At 35.2% G+C, this 24,040-nt stretch overlaps 1 protein-coding gene across 1 annotated transcript in view; it reads left to right on the forward strand.

The window, feature by feature from the left end:
• Positions 1-2,348: 2,348 nt before the first annotated feature.
• Positions 2,349-24,040, forward strand: part of LOC140742584 (high affinity copper uptake protein 1) — a 29,655-nt gene continuing 7,963 nt past the window's right edge. Inside the window, exons 1-2 of the mRNA XM_073073491.1 lie at positions 2,349-2,549; positions 22,770-22,857. Of these exons, the coding sequence (XP_072929592.1) occupies positions 22,777-22,857 (81 nt within the window). The 5' untranslated portion in view covers positions 2,349-2,549; positions 22,770-22,776. The remainder of the gene's footprint in view (positions 2,550-22,769; positions 22,858-24,040) is intronic.

The following is a 24,040-nucleotide window of genomic DNA, read 5'->3' on the forward strand; positions in this document are numbered from 1 at the left end:
ATCAGTCCAGTCGTTTAGAAGGAGTTCAGTGACATACACACGCACATAAGAAATATATATATAAAGATGTACTTGTGTCCTATAAGGATGGAAGGGCAACTGCCCTGCTGCCCTTACGTCCTTATCATACTGCACGGCTTTGATATAAGTTAAGTGCGAATTACCTTAATTTTTCTCAGTCTGAAACTAGAGCTGTGCCCAGTAGTGGGACAGTAATGGGTTAATAACGACCTTAATCTTAATTCTGTGTTATGAATTTCCGCAAAGTACGCCCTATTGTCCGTTTAAAATTCATAAATATTGTAATCGTATAAAGATAAAGCATAAAATCAAAATATTTGTCGAATTCGGTTATTTGGTCAAGATTTACAATGCGTTACGCGGTGTTATGTGGGTTACATCACACTTCCTGGTCGCAAGTCGCGAATTTGGCGCGTCAGCATGCGACGCACGTGCGACTGTCACAAGTGATCCGACGAGCTGCAGAGCATATGCAATGAGCTAGGGATGGGGTGTGTCGACAATAAGGACAACGTTTTGTCGATAGATTTACCGAAAGGCCAGAAAGACAAAATTTTATAAATAGACTAGTAGTGCCCGCGGCTTCGCCCGCGTTTTAATAAAAGTAACATGACATACGTATAACTGAAAATTTGCGCCATTGTCGAAAATTAGTCGTACCAACTCAGAAACCTTCGTGGGCTCATGCACGAAAACCTTTTCCCACGGACTAAATTGTGAATCTAAACCATTCTCAAGTCCACTTGAACATACACAACAAATTTCATCAAAATCAGTCCAGTCGTTTAAGAGGAGTTCAGTGACATACACACGCACATAAGAAATATTTTATAAATAGATTTGATAAAAGCTCGTAACACTAATTAAAGTAAAACTAATAATGGTGAAATTATTGTAGCAAATGTGATCATAACGTTGAAAGACTTTTTCATACATAATATTCGAATAAAGCTCCTATATAAAACGAAACCAACTTAACTATTTTGACATACTTAGTATTTAATTACAAATTATGTTTCAGTTCAGTTAAAGCCACAGTTTAATATAAAAGTGGAAAGAAGAACTATTAAGTATTTTGTAATACGATTTTGATATTTTAGTTGTATCTTTAAAGTCCAAAGTCCGACCTTCAAATACTAGATCATATGCCTTACGAAAGCATAAATAATGTTTCTATGAAGAAAGTGTATCTATGTATAGTGACAAGCTTAATTATAGGTGAATGTCCTATGTTGTATAATATATTGACATGAAAATTAAATATTGGTGTTACTACCAATGCTCCGTGGTACTACTGTCCCCAGGCTGCCTTACCTTGGATAAGATATGATTGCCTGAGATACGAAGATTTGACAAAATATCGATAAGAGTATTCGACTCTACACTCACTGTTGAACATTAAACCGTGAATTAACAACCGTTAAACTATATTTGCATTGCTTTATAAAAAATATGAAAATACTCAATTTATTTAAATAAACTTAGATTGAGTGGTATCGAACAAAACATAATAAAAAATAATTTTAAATTAATGTTATTTTTTTCAATAATTGAAGTAACAAACAGTCATGTACCTCGTCAATGATATATTAAATCTATCAATGCATGTAGTTCATCCGATGATAGGTAATCACATAGATTAGTAAAGATTACTCACTCTTACCAAGAAAATGTACCCAGTTTTGACAATTGAAATAGTTGCGTAAAAAAGTTTTGCCACGTCTCCGTGCTAAAATGTTCCTAAAATATTTGAAATAATTATTTATTTATTATGTAAATTACGCAGTATTAGATATTTAATTGTAATTTTTCTCTAAAAATGTTTTTATGTGTCATGAATTGAAAAAAGAACTTACTAATAAGCCGTTTGTGGCTTCATTCAATTTCAAGGCGGCGAAGTATCTTTACTAATATATGGGTAATCATGATAACTATCGCACATGGATATTGGACATGTATAGTCAACATCATAATAATATAGAAGAGCGGTAAAACCTGCAGCCGATCATAGATGCCTTGCCACTCCTGAAGACTAAGATGGTCGCCTCATAATCCTCATATTTATGTAGGTCAGTCGGCATCGTTATTATTTAATTGACATACTGCTTTATGCTAAAAATAAGTGTAGTGATGGTACCAACCTGGTCAAAACATGATGGTTTTATCCCAAGTTAACAACAAGCGCTTAACCGACATAAATAAAGATATTTAATTTAGGAAATTCCTTGTAAATAAATACAATACTATAAATAAACAATGAACTGCAACGCCACAGATAATAAACCAGTTCCGTGGCTATAACGTGACGTAACACCGAGTCCGGAGCGGAGCCCAGGCCCGTCACTCGCCGAGGCGCCGCCGCCATTGTCGCAAGCGTCGCCGCGTCGCGTTCACGTTTCGCGCCAATTTATCTCCCATTTTTCCGCGAACTTATTTACGCGCGAGTGTTTAAATATAAACACACATAAATAAAGGACTTGTGTCTGAAAATATATCTGTGATATTTTATCCCAACTTTAAAAGTTACGGTGAGTTTTATTTACTATTTTGTAGGTTTAAGTGGCGGCCTTGTCATATTAGTTAAGTTATTGCTTCATTCATACTGGGTAAATACAGTGATTACGTTGGTATGCTCGAGCGAAGGTACACGATTCGACGTTAAGACATAATAAATTAATATGTAATACAGATTGGTTAATAGAGAAGTTCCAATTGGAACATGGTTAAAAGATTTATTGAAAAAAATCTTGTCGGTGCATAATTTTGCATTTACTGCTATAATTATTAATTACATTCAATGTTCGTAATAAGTAACTGTCAATATATATATATGTCAGTAGTTTTTGCCCGCGGCTTTACCCGCGTTGAAAAGAAAATAATATGACATACTAACATACATAAACTGAAAATTCGCACCTTCATTGGAATGACAGTGGCGCCATCTGGCGAAAATTGTTCGTACCAACTCTGAAACCTTCGTGGGCTCATGGACATCAACTTTGCTAAAGATCATCACTTGGTCAAATGCAAAGTTTACGATTCAATCCTTACGAATATCGATTAAAATAATCGATTTTTTTGGCCTAAAAGATCGTTAATCGGAGAATCGATGGCGATTGGCGATCTAAGATCGATTAAATCTTAGATCGCCATCCCTAGTTCCCGTGGGATTTCCGGGATAAAAACTATCCTATGTTCTTTCTCGGGTCTCAGACTATCTTTGTACAAAATTTCATTAAAATCGGTTCAGTGGTTTAGGCGTGAAGAAGAGACAACCAGACAGACAGACAGACAGAGTTACTTTCGGATTTATAATATTAGTAAGATAATATTATTTGCAAGTAATTACCTCCCTAGACATTTTATAGTTACCTACTTGGTTTTCTTACATGAAACAAACATTTTATAACCACGATAATTTCTATTACTATTATTAACGTATGTTCTTGAACTACTATTTCTAAGAAAAATATCTCACACTTTCTTGATATTAAAATTACGAAAATTGATAGGCATGTAAATATTAAATGGAAACGTAGCGTAAGAAGGTAGAGCTAAGTGTATTCTCATACTATCCTATCTAACAGGATATATGTGAATTGCTTTAGTATGGTACATTATAGAGTTGTGTACAGTAGTAGTTGCGTTATAGAGAAAGTACAAGATAGTAAGTTTCATCGTTGTGAGAGCTTGCAAGCACATCAAGCTCTTGTTTTTATAAGATTGCGTCGCAAATGTCAAAAATAAAAAAAAAATACAATTAATGGTTGACGGTTCGTATTTCGATATTATTTTATATTATGTATAACTTTTTGACACTGTCTACCTAGTTACCAAAGTATTAAACTGAATATTTCATACAAACATACGTTATATAATAAAGTTGTAGTTAAAGTCAAATACTGAGAAAACTAATTTGTTGTGTTATGTAAAAAAATCTTCAACTTTTTTAATCTTATGACATATTAAAATGAGATAAAAATTGAATCCAAAAAGTTTAAAAATGACGAGAATATTTCGTTTAGTTGAAGCTTGGTTAAAGCATAATATCATATTATCGCATTATTACATAAGGATTTAAACGACTCAATCAATTACAAGTAGTTAAAAAAGTTGTAAGATTTGTCTCACACATAAAAACAAGGTAACATAAACCTCGTAAAATCCAATCATTAATTAGGAAACATTTGTATGTATGTATTTTGGACGAATGCACAATAACGCATACAAACATTCAAACAACGCTTACATAAAATTTCGTAATCGTAACGCGTGACCTCTGACGTAACGAGTGTCATCGCGTATGACTTACGTGGCGTTTTTACTATTCAAATTTACAAGTTAATAGAACTCTTCGTAATCCAAAATTGGTGTCCGTGTGATCGACACAACAATTTCTATGTTGTAACAGTAGTAGCATATAATAGTGTTGGACTTGTATTTTGACGATAGCTCTGTGGTTCGACTACGGCGGTACCACGTTCACATCTTTATCTGTCTTATAAAATAACGTGAAACTCTTTGTTCTGATTTGAAGTCTGTGGTACATACTTATTTTTCATATGCATTTCAACATGGTTCTCAGATGTAGGAACTCATTCATGGCCAACCTCAGTTAGGAATCTTATCATATCTGGGGTTGATTGTTGTCGTGGGCGGCAACAGACACTTACCATCAGGTGGACTGAATGCTCGTTTCGTACTTCTGTATTATAAAAGAGAAGTAAAAATCATATTTATTTTTGAGGAGTTACTCAATCCTCAGAAGTAACAACCCGTTTGATATCAAATTCCCAACTTATCTTTATTGATTTCGATTACAGAAACGATGTCGCTTAAGGAATTATTTGAACTAGATACTAATAAGTCTTTTAACCTCTTAAACCTCCAATCACCAAACCTTCAACTCTGTATCATGGAGACAATCCGTCTGGCAAAAAGTCTGACGGTAGAGCCACCTTAATATCTATCAAAAAATCACTATTAAGGACACAATTCCATATTTTCATCACTTATACAATAGTGTGCAGGATACATACACATGTGTGTATTATGTATGTATTTTTTTACCGGGTCTTGTGCAAATTTGGGTGCTGGAGGGGTGACAAATGGTTAATATCCGGCAGAAATGTGCCGAACCCGCGGCCGGGCGCACGATTGCGCTTCATTGTTTTAAATTAATCTAAATTATCACTCCGACTCGGATGCGGTGCTGTTCTAGATGTCTGACCTCTGAGATCTATATAATATTTAAACCAAGACGCTCGGGATATTCGATTGAAATATTTTCATAGTTTCAAGTTCTCACGAAAATAATTCGTTTCTGTGTTTTAGAATTCTAAAAATGAAATATGTTTATTTTCTATTGACCTATTGAGGCACTTACAAATTGTCAGTTACAATTTTTTTCTTATACTACTACCGGATCAGAATACGACCTGTACTGAAAAGATCCCGTTAAAAACGCAACAAAGGCAAAATGTGAATGTAGTTTTTTGTAGAGTCGGACAAAAATATATATGATGGCTGCTACCTTTTTATTTCCACTAACATGATCAATCTACCTATATATATATATATATATATATATATATATATATATCTCTCTTAAAAAAACATACAAACAAAAACAAACAAAAAAACAAATACGAGTAAGTTCTAAACTTCTAAAGAATTCGTAAACAAAGTTGCCGGCATGATGTCATTTCATATTGTAAATTCTATAAAAAGAGAAATTGACGTGTTACATTATGTCTATACAATAGTTGCATATTTGAAGGTCACAGGTAATTACCGGATAACCGCTGGCAGAAAATGGTTTACTGATTTTCTGAGTTAGTATTTTCCTCATGTCCCCCGCTTGTGTGGTCTCGATCCTATTATTTACTGTGTTTTATCTTGAAATGTACATGGAATGTACATATGTGTCCAGTGTTGTCCGACTCATATGAATATACCCCTTCGTACCTCACCTTACCTAAATACCTTTCTTACTTTATTATTTGGATATTACAAAAACATCTCATAAGTATAGCGAATGGCTGACATGCACATTCGAGCGCAATTCCCAGCCAAGTAGGCAACCTGATGACTGTAGATTTCAACCATAAGTTTAGTTGTTTGTATACTCAGTTATATGAAACCAAAGAAATAGTAGACGATACAGACTTTTACTAAATAAAAATTCTGAACACTAAACATAGATAGACAACATAGGGACAACAATTTAGATGTAGCTTTTAATACGTAACTTTTTACGTAGAATATTTTAAATGTTATTACTTATATAACTCGGTTTATATGTCTATAATTTGAGAGCTTATAAGAATACTTGTAACAAGAGAGTGTATCAGTGAATGTTCATAGAAAGCTTATAGACCGCGCCTAGGCAGATGTAGAGCTACCCATGCAATTCCGGTTCGCAAACTGGTTACATGCATCCTGAGAGCCTCGTAAAGCTCACCAGAGGTCAGTTACGTGTATCTCGGCTTGTTTTGGCTGTTGTAGGTTTTGAGCGAGCTACAAAGCTGGAATAAAGTTAAGGCTATCTATAATCATTTTAGTAACTCGTGGTAGAATTCTGTTATGGCAACAAAATAATGTGTTTCCTTTGATATTAGAAATATCATAAATAAAAAATTAGTTTCTTATGTTTATGTTATCGAAACTCGAAAATTAGTCAATGGATTGACTTCAAAGCCACGTCTGACTGCAAGCATACAAGGAAGCAAAATTATTGTTCTTATGTAGGACTCCAGACCAATCTATGCATGGGCGGCAGTGGCCACTCTAAAAGAGGTGGACCATTTGCTTTTTTATTGTAGGTATAACAAAAATAATAAATCTTGAGGTTACCAAACTGAACTATGTATTTAGTAACCTAAACCCGACATCGACATCAGTGACCTTACTGTTATATTAACGATACGAGCGATAAGATTACATTTGTTGTTATTCTGGTTGCCTTAGTACTTATAACTAACTACACTACTTTGTATATCTCGAGAGCTGCAACATTTACCTTAGTAGATAGTGTAACTTGTTTCAATAAAATTGTGATCCAAAACGACGTCATTTCTATTTACTTCTAGTTTGACCTCTTTAACGTGTGAACGAGGCACATTATATATGAAAGCTGCCAATTTGAAGTGCGCTTTTATTGACACTTGTTATACCATTTTTTGTGCCACTCAGCCACACTATCATTATACACATATTGAGACAGATATATTATGTTAATATGAAAGTTCATCATATATTTATTTAACAAATCTGATACAGAAAATTCAAAACATACCTACTGTTAATACGATTACGAAGTTATGATAGGGGAATACACGCTGAAAATTTCTTGTAGTATACGCATACTGTCGATACACTCGGATTTATTATAATTATTATCTATTTATTAAATTTAGCTTAGTTTACTTACATTTAACTAACAAAACTATTTTAAAATAATATACGAAGTCTGCTGGGTATTCATTACTAGCACAAAATAAACTCTATTATAACTTACTAAGCAATTAAGTTTAATCTTTTTCCTCAATCTCGTGTTGCGATGTATATTGCAACTCGATCGCAAAACCTGATCATAAACATATAGGTAATATTTATAGATAGGTACGCCCGTCGTTAAAACACAATCTCTTAATGTTTTGCGTTTTTTTTTCCTTTTTTTATTTTTTTCGAGGGGGAAACCTTCAAAAGGTACCCGACGACGTGGGAGCGACGCCGGGTTATGTGGGATTTTTACCGCACTAAAACCCCCCCCGGTGGCCGTCCTCAGCGCTTGTTGGAGAACTCCGGGATCTCTAACGGAACACAACCGGAGTCCTCCAAGCGCGATGCCCGGATCAGGCTCTGCCCTGGGGGAGCGTTCGCTCCTCCCACAACATCTGGTGATTACGACGGTATGCGACCACACATACCGCCGTCCTTCCCAGGGGAGCATACTGGACGGTTCGAGCTCCCACTCTTGCCGTCCGCAACCCCGGAAGCCCCCTTTCAGTCGCCTCTTACGACAGGCAGGGGATACCGTAGCCCTATTCTAGTTCCGGCACTGTAGGTACAAAATATTTTATGGCTACTAAAATTGTCGCATTTCGATCTTTGGTAGGTAAAAATTGAGTAGATTGATATTAAGATCGGGCGATAAACACCCATACGTAACACCACTCATACATAGAGTGAAATGAAGAAGCGAATTTTTATCTCATCTGTTGTTTCGATATGATTTGAATGATATAAAACTAAACATGATATGAATATTTTGAGATTAGGTTAAGGTAAATACAAGTAGTGTATAAAATATTAAGCTACGATTATTTTCAAATTATGCAAAGAATTTGATTTTGTTCTAACCATATTTGTCATTAGTCCATCTGTATTTTACGAAGTACACTAAACTTATTAAGTATAATTACTTAATACCTATCCATAGACTATATCATTGTATTTACCTATATTGAGCATGTATATACGTTCCTATTAACATTACTACTGTCCATATTATTCGCATGCTCTACTGTGGAACAGTAGCACTACCATGAGTTGGCATAGAAACGCCACTATAGAAATTGTAAATAGAAAACTATTGTCATTTTGCTAGTGAATAACATAACTACTATCGTTACGGTATTTCTTGACAACGTCTGTCAAACTAATGACTCATGGGACCGAATTTGTATGGCAATAGATCATAATGACATTCGCTAGCGATTTGATTTCGATAGGTTTTTACGTTACGAGTGGCTCACACTACGGAATTTAGTTCTACGAGTAACCACTAGAGGCGCTGTACAATTTTTCATACATTTATTTTACGCAGTCGCTAGCGAGTAATACTTTTGTAAACTCATGGTAGTGCTACAGGTGACTCCCCGCAACGAGGTCCACATGCCACAGTTGGTGAAAATTTAGGTTAATTACTGATCCGTCTATCGGAAAATACTAACGGTACAAAACTAATGATATTAACAACTCTACTCTACTTACTAAACTTACTAATCTACTACTAATGATCTCATTTGTGACCAGGAAAACTCTTATTAATTTGTCGGCTGCATACAGCTACAATATATCCGCGTTCCTTAGTTTGTATTTCCCATGTGTTACATTTTTTTTATACTCTGCTTACGACAGTTTTGACACTGATAGCTTCAAACTAGCGTTCAACATCCACAAAGAAGAATACACAAACATCCAAACTCAGGACAGAAATTTAAAGTTGAACAAATGTTAAATATTTAAATGACACAAGACACTTCGATTCTTCAGTTTTTACTAGTATATACCGGAACATATTTTATTCCCTTTTAATCAAAATAGGAAAACAATATTTAAATGTAATTACGACAGTCAACAATTAAACAAGTGCTCAGTCTGTTATCAGTCAGCGAGGTTTGTCCTGATAACGTGCGGTTACCTCGTAGGTTTGTTTGGCGTAGTGTCAATATTACTTGACGTGTTAAAATTTCGAATTTATTTAATTTCATTCACAGATTACATCCTGCAAGGCACTTGTTGATAAAATGAGAAATGTACTCTGAATAACTAACTAAATATGGTAAGGAAATAACTATATTACCAAGTTATCTACCTATAATTATTTATATTATATAAATATCGATAGTATTCATATAATAAGAAAATTAATAATCCATTGTCACTATGAGAAATAAGTTGTTTATTAAAATTTGACTTTTTTAATCAAATTATGTGTATTTTATTTAATCTAAGATACGGCCTTACCCTTGTGTTTCTTATAAATTCTTCAGATATTAAGTACTAAAGAAAAGGCTGATCTTGCGTTAGCAAATCATTTTCCAAATATATCTTATACATATTCCTAATCTAGATCTTGATATTTTAAAAAAATAATTTGATTACGCGTATCCAGACAATACAATTCTTGTAGAACAATCAAGACTAAACATTTTCTGTAAGTAAAGTGGAAATGCGCATACGAGACAATAGGAAGGAATTGCTGGTTTTACTAACATTCCTCTAATGTTTACCATTGCCAGTGACACCTTGCATTGGTGGTATTACCATTGGTACCTGTAGTCTTGTGTAATGTAGAAATTTTGCAATTTCCGTCTTCCTTTCACTGACTTCCCGCTTCAATCTCAAATCTCTAGAACCATGTCTAACTCGATCTTGTGTTACTCGATTTCATCTCGATTTGTCTGCCTAGGTACCTTTACTCCCTGTAGTTCCGGGACAAGAATAGGGCTACGGTATCCCCTGCCTGTCGTAAGAGGCGACTAAAAGGGGGCTTCTGGGGTCGTGGGTGGCAAGAGTGGGAGCTCGAACCACCCAGCCAACGGCCCCGGGAAGGACGGCGGTATGTGTGGTCGCATACCGTCGTATGCACCAGACGGTGCGGTGAGCGATAAGCTCACCTGGGCGGAGCCCGACGGGGCAATGCGCTAAGAGGACTCCGGTTGCGTTCCTTTGAAGATCCCGGAGTCCTCTACGCAGCGCTGAGGACGGCCACCGGGGGGGTTTTAGGTACCTTTACTTACACCGCTCACATCTTGTCGCTTTAGCATGCTTGTAACTATATTCTGTAAAAAATGTTCGGTCTACATTAAAGTAGATTGAAAGTGAATTTATATTGCTCATTGCTTTTATTCATAATTTAAACTAATTGCTATCCTAATAACTATTGAATAATAAGTAATTGGCGTCCTTATACGGAAAACAATTAAAATCGTTCATTTGGTTTGGCTTAAATACCCGACTATTGTAATGATTTAATGTACACATTAACTTTAATGGGTACACACTTAACCATACTGTTAAACGTTTCGGTTCGGTTATCTCTAATCGGTTGCGGTGGTATTGTCATACCTCACGCATATTATTTATGGTATGTTCCCTATTATTAGTTATAGTTATATAAATGAATAAGTAACTTGTAAAATTTCTTTACTTAGTAATAAAAATCAATATAATTGTGAGCACACAGTACATATTTGTACCTTGGGCATTGACAGTAATCATTAATTTTAAGTGTAAAAGGAAAGCCCGTCGTTGTCCTCGAATTCCAAACTAAGGCTAACACTTTCTCGCTGATTAGCATAATTAGCAAATACGCCACCAACACAATAATTCAACAGATACAAGTCTACAAAACTTAAAGATTCGAACTATTGAATGCGGTGTTGGCCACATTACCTCTAACGGTTATTTTAGAACTTTTGAACCTTTACATAGTATACCTATTTCAGTTGTATTTTTTACTCTTACGATAAGTATATCGTACTTAATACGATATACTACTTAGGCATAATATAAATTAAGTGATTTTGTCAACACCAATACCATGTCAAATTTTATATGTATGCGTAGAACACTAGTACATATTTTATCCTATCTCTATTTATTCAATATCCGTCAAGTTTATCTACTCGTATGTACATTCAACAAATAAATAAGCTGATCCCTTTTCACCTTATCTTTAAGACGTGCTCATCGATTTTCGTTACATTTTACCACCACTTCACTTGCATGATATGTAGCATGATAATGTGTGGAATATAAAGTAACATAATTTAACAAGTAATTTTTAAATGTAGTTAGTAAATGAACATGCAGTACACCTTATGGTAACATCAAATAATATTTAATATAAGTAAGTTGTAGAGCATGAATTTTAGAATTTGTTTCAATATCACCAAGAGGTGGTCAGCAGGTGACTGTCCGCCGGCCGGCGACGAGTGTCGTAATATGTGTCGCAAGCCGACCTTCCGCGGACAGCGATTGCATGCTCTCGAGATTTGTCCACAAGAAACACCCTATTCACTTCAAACTAGATGCTAAACGGGGACTTTTTAAGTAACAGACAAATTCATGCTGAAATTAATTCTCATCATGTTAGAATATTGCAAATGATTAAAACTATAAATTAGTAAAGTTATCCTTCCTTATGAGTTACCTGCGCGCTTATGTTCCTATAAGTATATTTAATATTAAGTGGATGTTGTATCAATAAATACAACATTTGCAATTATAATTGTGGAATAAATAACAACTAATAACGCAACATGTTTCATCCTCCTCGCCCGAATACCCACGTCCGCTTGTGGTAGAATATGAGGACAATTGATAAAGAAGATCATATCGTGTTCCCGTCAAGTATAACGTTTATATTAACCCCATTACTATTAAATAAATGTACATGATCCTGGTCGTCAATCGATGGTGGTACTGCTCGGTTCGGTTCTCCTCCCATGCTCAAAGGGCTTGCTAAATATACCATTAAGACCCCTTTTCTAAAAAGCTCATGATGTTTTCTTATACCGTAATTAAACCAGTGGACTCCACGCCATCGCCAGACGTTAAAACGTACACCACAAAACTATCAGGGCTATGTAATAAAATAATATTTATATACCTAATAACTATACACATACCATAACAAATTTGATTATATTTTACTATCACCCACACGTTAACAGTTATGGCTGAAACGTTATACATACTAAACATATGCACGATATGTCACGGCTCATTTACATATATTTTTATACCTACACAGCCTCTATTGAGGTAGCAGACTCACTTAGCGCGGAAGCGTTAAATTCGAAACGAATTCGTATTTCACCCATACCTCCCTGAAAAGCATTCTGTTTATGCTGTATTCAGTAAACATTGGGTGTTTTTGTTACAAATTTGCGACAACCTGGCGGACACCTATTGTCGTTGCACTACAGTGAAACCGGCGGAAATACTAGCGTCCGGTGTCCACGTTTACGTTGTACCAAAACAATATATTATTATTTATATTATTATAATGAAAACAAATGTCATGTAGAATGCCAAACATTCGAAGCCGGTACTTATATGAAAATTTATTTGTGTTTTTAGTCCAATTTAATATTGTAGCTTTTCTCATTAGTTAAGCCATCAGATTTTTACAAAACTTTCTACCCTCGTGGACCCGTAGCTCCTCGTAGACCCTTCCGCGAATTCGTCGGCGACGCTGTTTGTACACTCATTGAAGGTGGTAAAACCCTTTGTGGTTCGACTCCGGCGGCACCACCGCCACCCCTATTTCTACCTAATAACAGCAGTGTTAGTTGTAGCAGGCGCTGCTGTGTTCCGGTTTGAAGGGTGTGGTAAGGGAGACAGACTTTTCCTAGGCATTCCAGCTTTGTCCTCAGGAGTAGCGGCGCATCTGTGGCCGACCTCAGATAGGAATATCTAATCCTATCTGGGGTTGATTACAGATGTCCATGGGTGGCAGTACCCCCCAGACTGCATGCTCGTCTGCTACTCCTATATTATAAAAAAAAAAAACTTAATTCAAGAGTTCCCACAACGCTGTACGTTCTTAAGACATACATTTATATAAAACAACTTCTAACATACTTAGTCATCATTCGTGTAACAGCAAGAAAAAGCAACGGATGGTGTAGCTCAAGCCTATTTACCTAAGAGAATTCAAACATATTCTGTTAGGTCTAGAGTCTACTAAAATCATACTTAGCGAACGCAATAATCCCTGCTTTCTCCTCATTTTGTCTGCCGACTCTTGTCACATTGGGACAATAATGGTTTAGAAATAAAGTGAAGTATCGCTCTCCCATGTTTGTGATACCTTGTTCACTCTCCATGTTTCGGTATTCTGCACTAGCGCCAACACCCGGCGCTGCTCATAACATCCGCGTACAGCGCGTAGTTGATGTTCGCAGCTGATTTACAAAATATCCAAGTTTACGTTTATCCACCATCCGACGAGATGAAGTTATAAATATTTTAGAAAAACGCAAGAACATGTAAACGTGTTCAATTTTATTTTGTAAAGAATAGTCATGGTTTAACTTTTGAGGTCATCTGAAATAAGAACAGGATATTTTTTGTCGATTGCTATTTTGTATTGATTTTATTTATTTCTAATTAACAAATTACCATAAAGCTTCCTACTAATGGTAAATAGCGACTAACTTATAAAATATGCGTGAGAGAAATTCTTACATATTAGGGGTTTATTTATTTCGTTCGTCTATCGACTCTACTTGTAAAATCAAAGTATAACAGCAAATATGGCTGACTTTTGCACATTTATGTACATCCTACGTAATTGCCTGAATCTTCATTGTGTGCTTCCTTAAAAAAAGTAAATTCTCAAATTAGCGTGCTGCAGTATTGATACAGATTAACTCAACGTGCATTAATCTAACTATGCAAATTAGGTCCATATAAATTCATGTTTTGCACTGATTACCATTGCAGCATTCCCATTATAGCCTCTATTCATCGCGGGCTCCGACGAAATCCTGGCAATAAATACTTTAACTACTTGGCATTCACTATTTACCTCGCCAGTTCTTTCAGTTCACTGGCAGGAAGAAATATATTTAATTGTAGACAGGTTCATACATTTACAGCATATATGTAGTGTCGCGATCGCTTATCTTTTCGGTTTTGGTCGTGAACATGAGGTTATTTCTAGTATTTTCGTAATAGGTAGATTTTAAGCAGTTCTAATACTAAGTGGAGATAGGGATTAATGTTACAAACAAAAATAGGTACATTTTAAGAAACAGATATTTTAAGGGACTAATGTTAAGTTTTACATTATTTCGTAGAATTTTAGTACATTGGGTACATTAGTAAATTGTAATTATGCATAACTTTACATTACGTTTATATAGACACCATGTGATCACTGTGCTAAACAAAAGTCACTGTTGTTTTTTTTTATAAAAATAATAAATGTAACAATGATTAGAACATGCGAGCAAATAGGTAATTAACAAAATCATAATAAAAATAATCAAAGTTTTTAACACTGCGCTTAACAGAAGTGTTTAGTATTGCGCGTGCGAAAATTCGCGATAATCTCGAAACTGACCGTCGCTACCACAGAACAATAAATAAATAGAACTGTCATAATATTGTTTTTTACAAAATTTTCTTAATTATTCCCACAAAGGCTGTGTATGAGGAATCTTTTTTTTTGGATGACCTTCGCCCTACATACCCATGGATTGTTCAATAATTCAATAATCCATTTATCCTAGTCACTCCATCCTACCCGATGTCCTTTGTATCCAGTCGTTTTGTCCTATGTTCCTTTTGTCTAAGTGTAGTCGTCATTCCAGGACCTATTTTTTTCCATCGCTTATAAGTAGGCCCTCCTAACGATGTGGCCAGACCATTGCCACTTTACCTTAGTATTTTTATGTTTCGTATCGAAATACCCTTGTCTACAAATTATTATCAAATAATCAATTAGGATCGAAGGATAGCTTATGCCCTTGAAAAATCAGTTATGAAAATAACAGCAGGGGTTATCCCCCTAAAGTGTAACCGCACACTATTGCATAAAATGATCCAATCCATCCAATTATGGCTGTTCAGCACTTGATACATGTTCCATGTCCGGCGGTCACGGGTCCGCCTCCATCGCACCGCAATAAGACAATTGCACACATCCGCCCAGGAATTGGAGACGAGACAAACGATCACATCGCATCGTGTGTCATCATTGTTTTGTTTTCATAGGATCCTTCGCAGGGTTTGATTGCAACCACTACCAGATGAAATGACCACATGCCTTGAAGATAGCGATGTGAAGTTTCTAATATTCAGAAATATAGAGTTTTTTATTCAAATTTAAAACCTATAAATGAATATAACTAAATAAATAAACGCATTGTTACACTGATAACCTCATCATAACAGACATCATTAGATTTTATTTCGTTATTGATTAATTCAATATGATAGGCAGGTAGCAATTCTTTGTAGCTTACTGTGCGTACAGGTAAATTAAAAGGCGAATGTTCTGACTGGCTGAAGTCACCATCCCATCTTTCAGACGCACCTGTATAAGAGTTGAACTATCCTAACCGTGGAAGAGGTATGGGATCTTTATTAACCCAATAACATATTTTAATACCATATTTAACATTTGATTTCCAGCAAAGGTTGGTACATATCAACATTTATCCGGTTCAACTTATCAACGGCTTTGTGAACAAACTCGTTCAATTTTTATGTTTCGATATGAATAGCGAATTGCCCAATCAACTTACCGACTTTCACGAGTCTTGTAACAAGCTGTTAGCCTTTATTTAGTTTTAATTTGGTTGTTGGTATGTTAAATATCTTTACGAAATCATAAATCAACATCAATAGTTAATACATGTTGTCATATTCCAAAATATGCAAATCAAATCAAAATACTTTATTCAAAGTAGAGTCATGAGCAGAGAATATTTTACACGCTTTGTAAGTGGCCAAAGAATTTCCAAAACACACATATTTTCGCTAATAAAAGTAAAGTTTCACTGAAGTAAAATATAGCCTCTATTAGGTTGTTACAGTTTATTTTAGGGATACCGGACATATATGTACTATTTGAAGAGTATACCTATACTAAAATGGCTATTAGAAAAAAAACTGTAAAGGTGTAAACAAACAACGCCTTCTCGAATAGAAAAAAGGTTATTGACCGGCAAACAATAAAAATCAGCAAAAAAACGATAAAACTGCACTGATCCTTATCCGATAACCGGTCCATCACAGTGGCGGCCTTGGCTGGTTGTATGACGCTACTGAATCATAATTACCCTTTAATAGCTTTTATGATGCAGCTTGGTCCAATAAATTCTAACTGCCTGAACTCCTACATACTTGTCCAACATTTGTCATAGACAGTGTATGATTTTAGGTCGCTGGTTTTATCTGAAATAATAAAATTGTATCCTTGTATGCTAGTGACAATAGTGCAGATGAATAAACGTGGAGTGGTGCCGTATACCATTGGCGACCGGTCAGCCGTGATGCAACACACACACTGGCGTCCGAAGGGTCCTCCCGTGGCCCTACGTTAATATATATATTAAAATACAGGTCGACCCGTGCAGAATTCTGAGTTATGACAGTTTGTAAACCGAATGTTGCGACAGAAACGTCAAGTATATATATTAATTTTAAATTTACCCTTTATTTTATATTTTTATTTCGACCAGTCCGAAATACTGAACAGACTATACTGAACACAAAAAAGTACTATAAGTACTTTCCAGCAGTTAGTTAAAGCAACGGTAAATTATTGTAAAATGGTTGTAGTAATTTAAATACCTTAACATGTAGTGTGACCAAAGTCACGAAATTTCGTTTTAGGAACGCATACAAGACAGAAAGAACCAAGAAAAAAAATTATATTAGACTGGTATCTATTTTAGCAAATGGTAAGCGTTAAGCAGCCGATATCCTGTGATCGCGATATGATGTGCGTGCGAAACGCGCTGCACCCTTGACACTGCGCGCGTGACCGACACTGCGTTGCTATAATGCATGCGTAATGCGCATCCGTACATCATAGCCCAATACCTCACAATATAGGAACCTACCTATACAATATAGGAGAAGTAATCGAGCATGCAGTCCACCTGATTGTAAGTGGCGACTGCCGCCCATGGACATCTGTAACCAACCACAGATGGGATTAGATATTCCTACCATGTTTAATGACATGGTAGGAATCAGATGACAGACGCTGTGTAAAAAAACTAAGCGATTATTTGACTGACAAAACCGTGTGGTCTGAAGTAGCTTCAGCTCCATGATGTAACATTACGTTAAATTTGTCATCGTAAAATACTTTTTTTAAAAAGATGTGTGTTATGGAGTTTCTTTCGCCGCTTCTTCTCCATAACGAAACACCTTGTGATGTGGCCGCTACCCCTGAGGACTAAGCTGGAACGCCTCTGATAAGTATGTCTCCCTTACCACACAAGTATGTCTCCCTCAATACACCCTTCAAACCAAAACACAGCAGCGATTAACACTGCTGTTATGAGGCAGAAATAGATTATTACTTTCACTTACGTCAACAGCAAACGAGGGTGCAATCCTCCTGATAATAAGAACTGAAAGTTATCCCAATTAAAGACCACAAGTTTGTGTTAGTTACCAACTTAGCATCAGGTAAATTTCTGCTTGTTGCTGGTAAGAGAAATGCATAAAAGTGGTAGAAATCTCCCCGTCCAGGGTATACCACCATAATCTAAATGGTGGAAGGGTGTAACTGATAGGGTATTTCTCGTTTAAAGGTGTAAGTATGTAGGTATAAAATATATGTACTTAAGTGAGTAGATAGTTAACACGTTGCCTATCCGTTCCAACAAGATAGTCCTAAGGAACACCTCGGGTTTTTACCGAGTTAGAGTGCAGCATACCTTATCCGTTGTTTACACGACTGAGAACTCCTATGATGGGTTTGTCCAGGCACCTTGTTTTATTTGGATTTTGTTTATACAAGAATTCCTCTTTTCGTTTCTTTTTTCTTTTTTTAAACAAAACTGGTTCGTATATCTGCAAAAGAAGTTCTGTGTAAGTCACGTAGGTGTCCTTTAAATACCCTTTAGCCAACTAGATATCTTTACAATATTTACTGTTAACTGATTCAGTTTAACATTACGATCTTAGTGCAATTAATGCGGTTCAATTATACAATTTATTAAAAAACAAAATGACAAAATTGCATTACTTTTTATGCATCTCCATCATAGCTGCTGGGTTGGGAAACCGGTTCCGGGGCCATAATTGGGTTTTTCATGATAACTGAGTCTGTGCCAATCTTGATTTTCTGCGCTGAGTTACTTCATTGTACAACTCGCTTTAGGCCGTAGTTGTTTTAATTAAAGGTCGTTTGTTTGTCTGGTAATCCGTGTCTGTTATGTTTGTGGAGCTGAATTTTTACGGTATCTATAGGTAACATACAGAAAAAAATAATAGCGATATGTTTATTTTATCCAGAAAATAAGTAGGTTTGCTTTAAAAAATAAATATACTTCAAAGTAGATATAACTATATATGACCTACTTCATAAAGCTCATGCTTAAAAAACCAGGTAAAATTCGTGTTAATAAATTTCGCGATGCAGATTTATATAGTAATTTAAATACTTAACACAATTCTGAAGTGCATATAACAATAACACATGTACATTTGTATAATAACATTACATTACGGTAAAATGTCAATCATAACCATACTATACTTACTATGCGCATTACTCACCGTTCTTCAACCAACAAATGCGACAACATTCATAAGTTTATCCGTAAAGTAGTGATAAGGTGATAAGAGAATCGAAAGTTGTTCCCGGCGATGTAGGTCAATGATCCGCAGCTGGACAATACGCACAAGGTCGAATACTTTTCACTTTTTTATTAAGTTTACTTTTCTGTAACTTTGACCCTCAAACCTATAAGCTGTCAGCGACTATGTCATGTCATGATTACGTTAAATGTTGCATCGTACCGAAGTAATATATTTATTCTTGCATACATTAATAGTTTTTATACTCTCTGAGTAACACAAGAAAGAGAATTAAAATAAAAAGAATTTTCTTACACCTCTTAACTAAATTTTATTTTATATTATATTTTTTACTGCTCATGGTTCTTCGTTAATGAACACTCTATTATTATAACAATGTTATAAATAATAAACATGCATTCCATAAAAATTACTCATTAAATCCACCTTGAAGATTTCTTTATTAAAGAATTTAATTATGTCTTTAAATACTCAAAGGAGGTAGAAGATGATATGCTTAACTTAAGACAATAATTTACATAACAATTGCGAATAGTTCTAAGAAATTACATTAAGCAATTCCTAGAACTGACTAACGCATCTGAGACCAAACTATTCCCTTAAAGGCCCTATAAGTGTTTCCTTCCACCGTTTTATTTTGTGGTTTTCCCTTTAATGCAATGGATATTGCACAAACGTGCATGTAAAGAATTAAAGCCTATTATAGTACTCCAGTGCTAGTGTTGTGCAAGTAGTGAAAGCTAGTCTTGCACAAGGATTAAGATAAGCCATTGTATCTCTTAAAGCTATGGGCATTCGACCAGTTTGCCGCAATGTGAAGTTTAATTAACCTGTACAAGCTTACCGAATCAAGTGTGTGAATAGTTACGTTATAGATCGTAATGCTGCTCAGTCGAAACCCAATTATTACTAATAGCCTCTTCTAATTATTCGCGAATACGTCTACTTCCGGCAGATAGTGCAATTAGTTAAAAGTTCGAGAGGATATGCGGGAAAGTGGATATGCGGATCCCATTGCACAGCATTCGGGAAGTATCGTCTTATTGCATCCACCGCTGAGGACGAAGACCACGACAATCAATCAGTGCGTCCTATTAAAGTAATAGAGATCGTTTGGTCCTTCCGATCATCACGAAAGAAAATCAGGTGTGGATAATAACGATGAGACAGGATGTTAAATAAAATGCCTTGAATTATATGATAAGATTATTAAGTTCCACCTAATTATTAAGTATTATTACCTCCATTATAAGCGCATATCATTTCGTTTTACCAGAAAAAATATTTAACTGCAATGCATGAATTTTAATTAAACAGCTCGCGAACGGTAATATCAGCGATGGCATTGAAATAAATAAAACGGAATTCTTTTTTTTAAGACAAATAAATATAAAACCAACACGATAGTGTTATAAACCTAGTTTTCAATGACAAAGATAAGAAATTCATAGATAGTGCAACTATTTATTACAAAATACAATTACTTTTTTATTATGTTATGAGTAAATCTGAGATAGGAACTATTATTGAAGTAAAATCGTCGTTGAGCGATTTTGTTTACTACTAAAGGTATTATTTTATTTCTGTAAATTGTTCTCATAACACAAATAACTTAAAATCTCAGATAGTTAAGAAAATAAAACAATACTGATTTAAAATCCATACCACGTAACACTAATTGCTTAGTTAACAATGCAAATACAATTGCATAAACAATATTGTGTGCGTGCAAGCAGCGAGCAGTCAGCAGTTTAGCTGCACCCGCGTATGTAGAGCGTGACGTCACGAGCTGCAGCCGCTACAATGTGCATTAATGCATCATCTAACACGAATATCCAGTTAGATGTGGTTTTTATGCAATAACAGCAACAGGCAGATCGGCTGCTGTTATGTATGTAGTACCTACACACGAAAGATGCTTCACAATTCACTTAGCTGGGAGTCAGTTTCCTCTCAGAATGAGAAGATTCAAGTCCCTCACACTGGTTCAGTGCTGATAAATAGAGATAGTATATAAACTTAATAGAGAACTGTAAGGCATAATATGATTATTGGAAATGTTTTCCTTAACCGTTGAAGCAGGGTTAAATTCTAATACGTTACGAAATTGCCTGAATTGGTCCGGTACCCGAATCCTGGACTAATATATCTACTAATCCTGGACTAATTTCATAAAATTAGTCTATAGTAAGTAGTGAAACAAATAAAGTTAATTGTTTGACTGCTTATTACAAAATATTTAAATAGACAGATATAACTACATTTACAAGAATTGTTTTTAAGTTCTTGTTGTTCTTGGTATAATCATTAAACAAAAATTCAACATTGAATAAAATTGTACAAATAATGAATATAATTCCCAAAGCACCTGAACACACACACCGCTGGAAAACAACGCGCACTGATGCTTGACTCATTCTGAATTCGTTATACAGTTAATTATTAACATATCATTTTACTTACAAAAAGAAAATAAAGAAAAACACATTAATTAACCTTCATATAACATTGAATCATCCGTGATGTTATAAGAATTGCCTTTTTACCTGACTGCGCAGGGTAACATATGTATTTCGAGGATATATACCTATAATATATGTATCTATTACGTATATATGTCTCTACAGCCCTTCAACCCAAAAAGCTTAACGGATTCTAAAATATAAGTTGTTTTTGTAATTATTCTTTAGTTAATTTCAAGTTTATTATTTACGTAGCGCAACATTGCAGTATTTTAAAGTTTTGTCTATTCGCCTTACCCGCACTAATCCTGAAAAATACTAGACCGATTTTGACCACTGAAAAATAAGAAGTGGCCTAGTATAAGTAATCTACATTTTATACAGACATACCATTATTACCGTAATTCATTATTAAAGTAAGTTTTAAATAACAATGCGGCCTTCGATAAGCCATGTTCATACTCTATCTATCATTGATATGTGAATGACTATTTAATCCAGGCACATCGTGTCTACGTAACCTTAAGGCTTACCTTTCCTTTCACATATTAACCTACCTGTCGAATATACTAGAACTACAAACAAATAACAAAATGCAGACTATTAGCCACAACTTCTCAAACCTAGTTCTCCAAGGTGAACAACTTTTGAGGTTTGCATTGTTCCGTACGTTCTTACGCAGGTACCCACTGCCTCAGACAAAAAAGATAGATTAAGCTTCCAAAACATTTTTTTTCGTTACAAATGTTGCATAATTTCGTAGGAGGTATACAATTGAACACATACAATGTAATACATGTCGATTGCACCTTTCGCACAAAAAATAATGTAGAATGAGTCAACGACCTCCATTGGAACTCTTAAAAACCTTTAAACTCTTGGAAAAAATATAACGTGCCGTTAACTGAGTGAATACGAATACACCAAAAGTTCAAATTCGCAACAAGAACATATTGTTGCGTTAACAAACAAAAGTTGTGCTTCAATGCGATGCTCCAAGGCATTGTCTTATTTTTTGGTCTGAGCCTATTCATAATGCTATTCTGAAACAATTAAGTACTCTTCTATGAAATATCCTTCTATTCGCAGCTACTTAAATAAACTAATATGAATTGATTTTTTTGTTTACCTTAGCACACATAACAGCTTTGAGAGTTACTGTAAGCATAACTAACAATAAATTTTATTTTGTTACAGAAACAAAATGGACGCTATGGACCACACAGCGCACCACGACCATGGTCACGACCACGGTGACAGCGGATGTTCGCACCACGCGATGGTGGTATGTATCAGTCACCTTCGATATAAAATGAAGGTGGTAGAACCCTCTGTGGTTTGCACCTAGATCACCTAATAGAAGCAGTGTTAAATGCTATTGTGTTCTGGTTTGAAGGGTATGGTAAGGATGATTTATTCGATTTTAAGTGTCTTTAGATCACTTGTGAATCCAATCACCCAGGGGGTAAATAATCGACTCTAATAGTATCAGTATCTTCATTCATTTATTTTATAAGTTTGCAGTCCTCTTAAATGGTCAGTGCCCCTTATGAACATCTGTCTCCAACTTCTTATAGAGCAGAGGGTTCCGCGGGGCGAGGGGAGCCTGTCACAGGTGCGGTGCCCTCTCCTGGCCACGAAGATGGTCGCTTTATATATAGGTACATCAGTCAATATGTTTAATGATATGCAAACAAATTAATGGCACATGGCAAAGTGTCAGCTTAGATCGGGAGACGTAGACGAGCGCTAACCATATATAGTAAGAGTTACATTCAGCATTCCCTTTTCAAAATCTATTTAATTAATACCTGCATTTTGTATCTTCCCCAAGACTCTTATTGACAAAAAAACTATTATTGAGCGTAAAAGCCTTGAAAGTGCCATTATTGTAGAGTCGCATTTTATAGAGGAACAAGATACAGAATTATAAACGCAACTACTTAATTCATTTCTCTCTGTCCATATGTAGACATTTTATCTCATATTTAGAAATGTACCTTGTTGATTGAACCACGTCTGGAGGTTATCCGAAATGGTTTTTAGTGTCTGCATGTTATGTGTACTTTCAGGGAAAATCCGATTTATTGAATTATAAGCAATACATTAAAATAATAATAATGATTTTATATCCTAGAAAGAAGTTATTCAAAGAAGCATTCGATTTCTTTTAGAACCTTTTATATGTTTTCGATATTATAGATTAAAGTTAGACTAGTCATAGTTTGAAGATACTCCTATTGCCACCCCTAAAGACTAAATTGGAATGAATCATAATAACTAATCTAAATCAACATCAACGTAAATAAATATTTTATGTCGGTCATTAACATACTTATCACTAAGATTATTTTATAATACCTACTAAGTCACATAACGCTCAAAGCAAAGGAAATAGTTTAAACGTGTCCCTTGTTCGATAGCCAATCAATAACCTTATTAATTAATCAGTCATCAAGCTTATCGAA

The sequence above is a fragment of the Epargyreus clarus genome, unplaced genomic scaffold (genome assembly GCF_041222505.1).
Source record: "Epargyreus clarus isolate Ecla_fem2 unplaced genomic scaffold, WU_Ecla_fem_2.2 ptg000006l, whole genome shotgun sequence".
NCBI classification, from domain to species: Eukaryota; Metazoa; Arthropoda; class Insecta; order Lepidoptera; family Hesperiidae; genus Epargyreus; species Epargyreus clarus.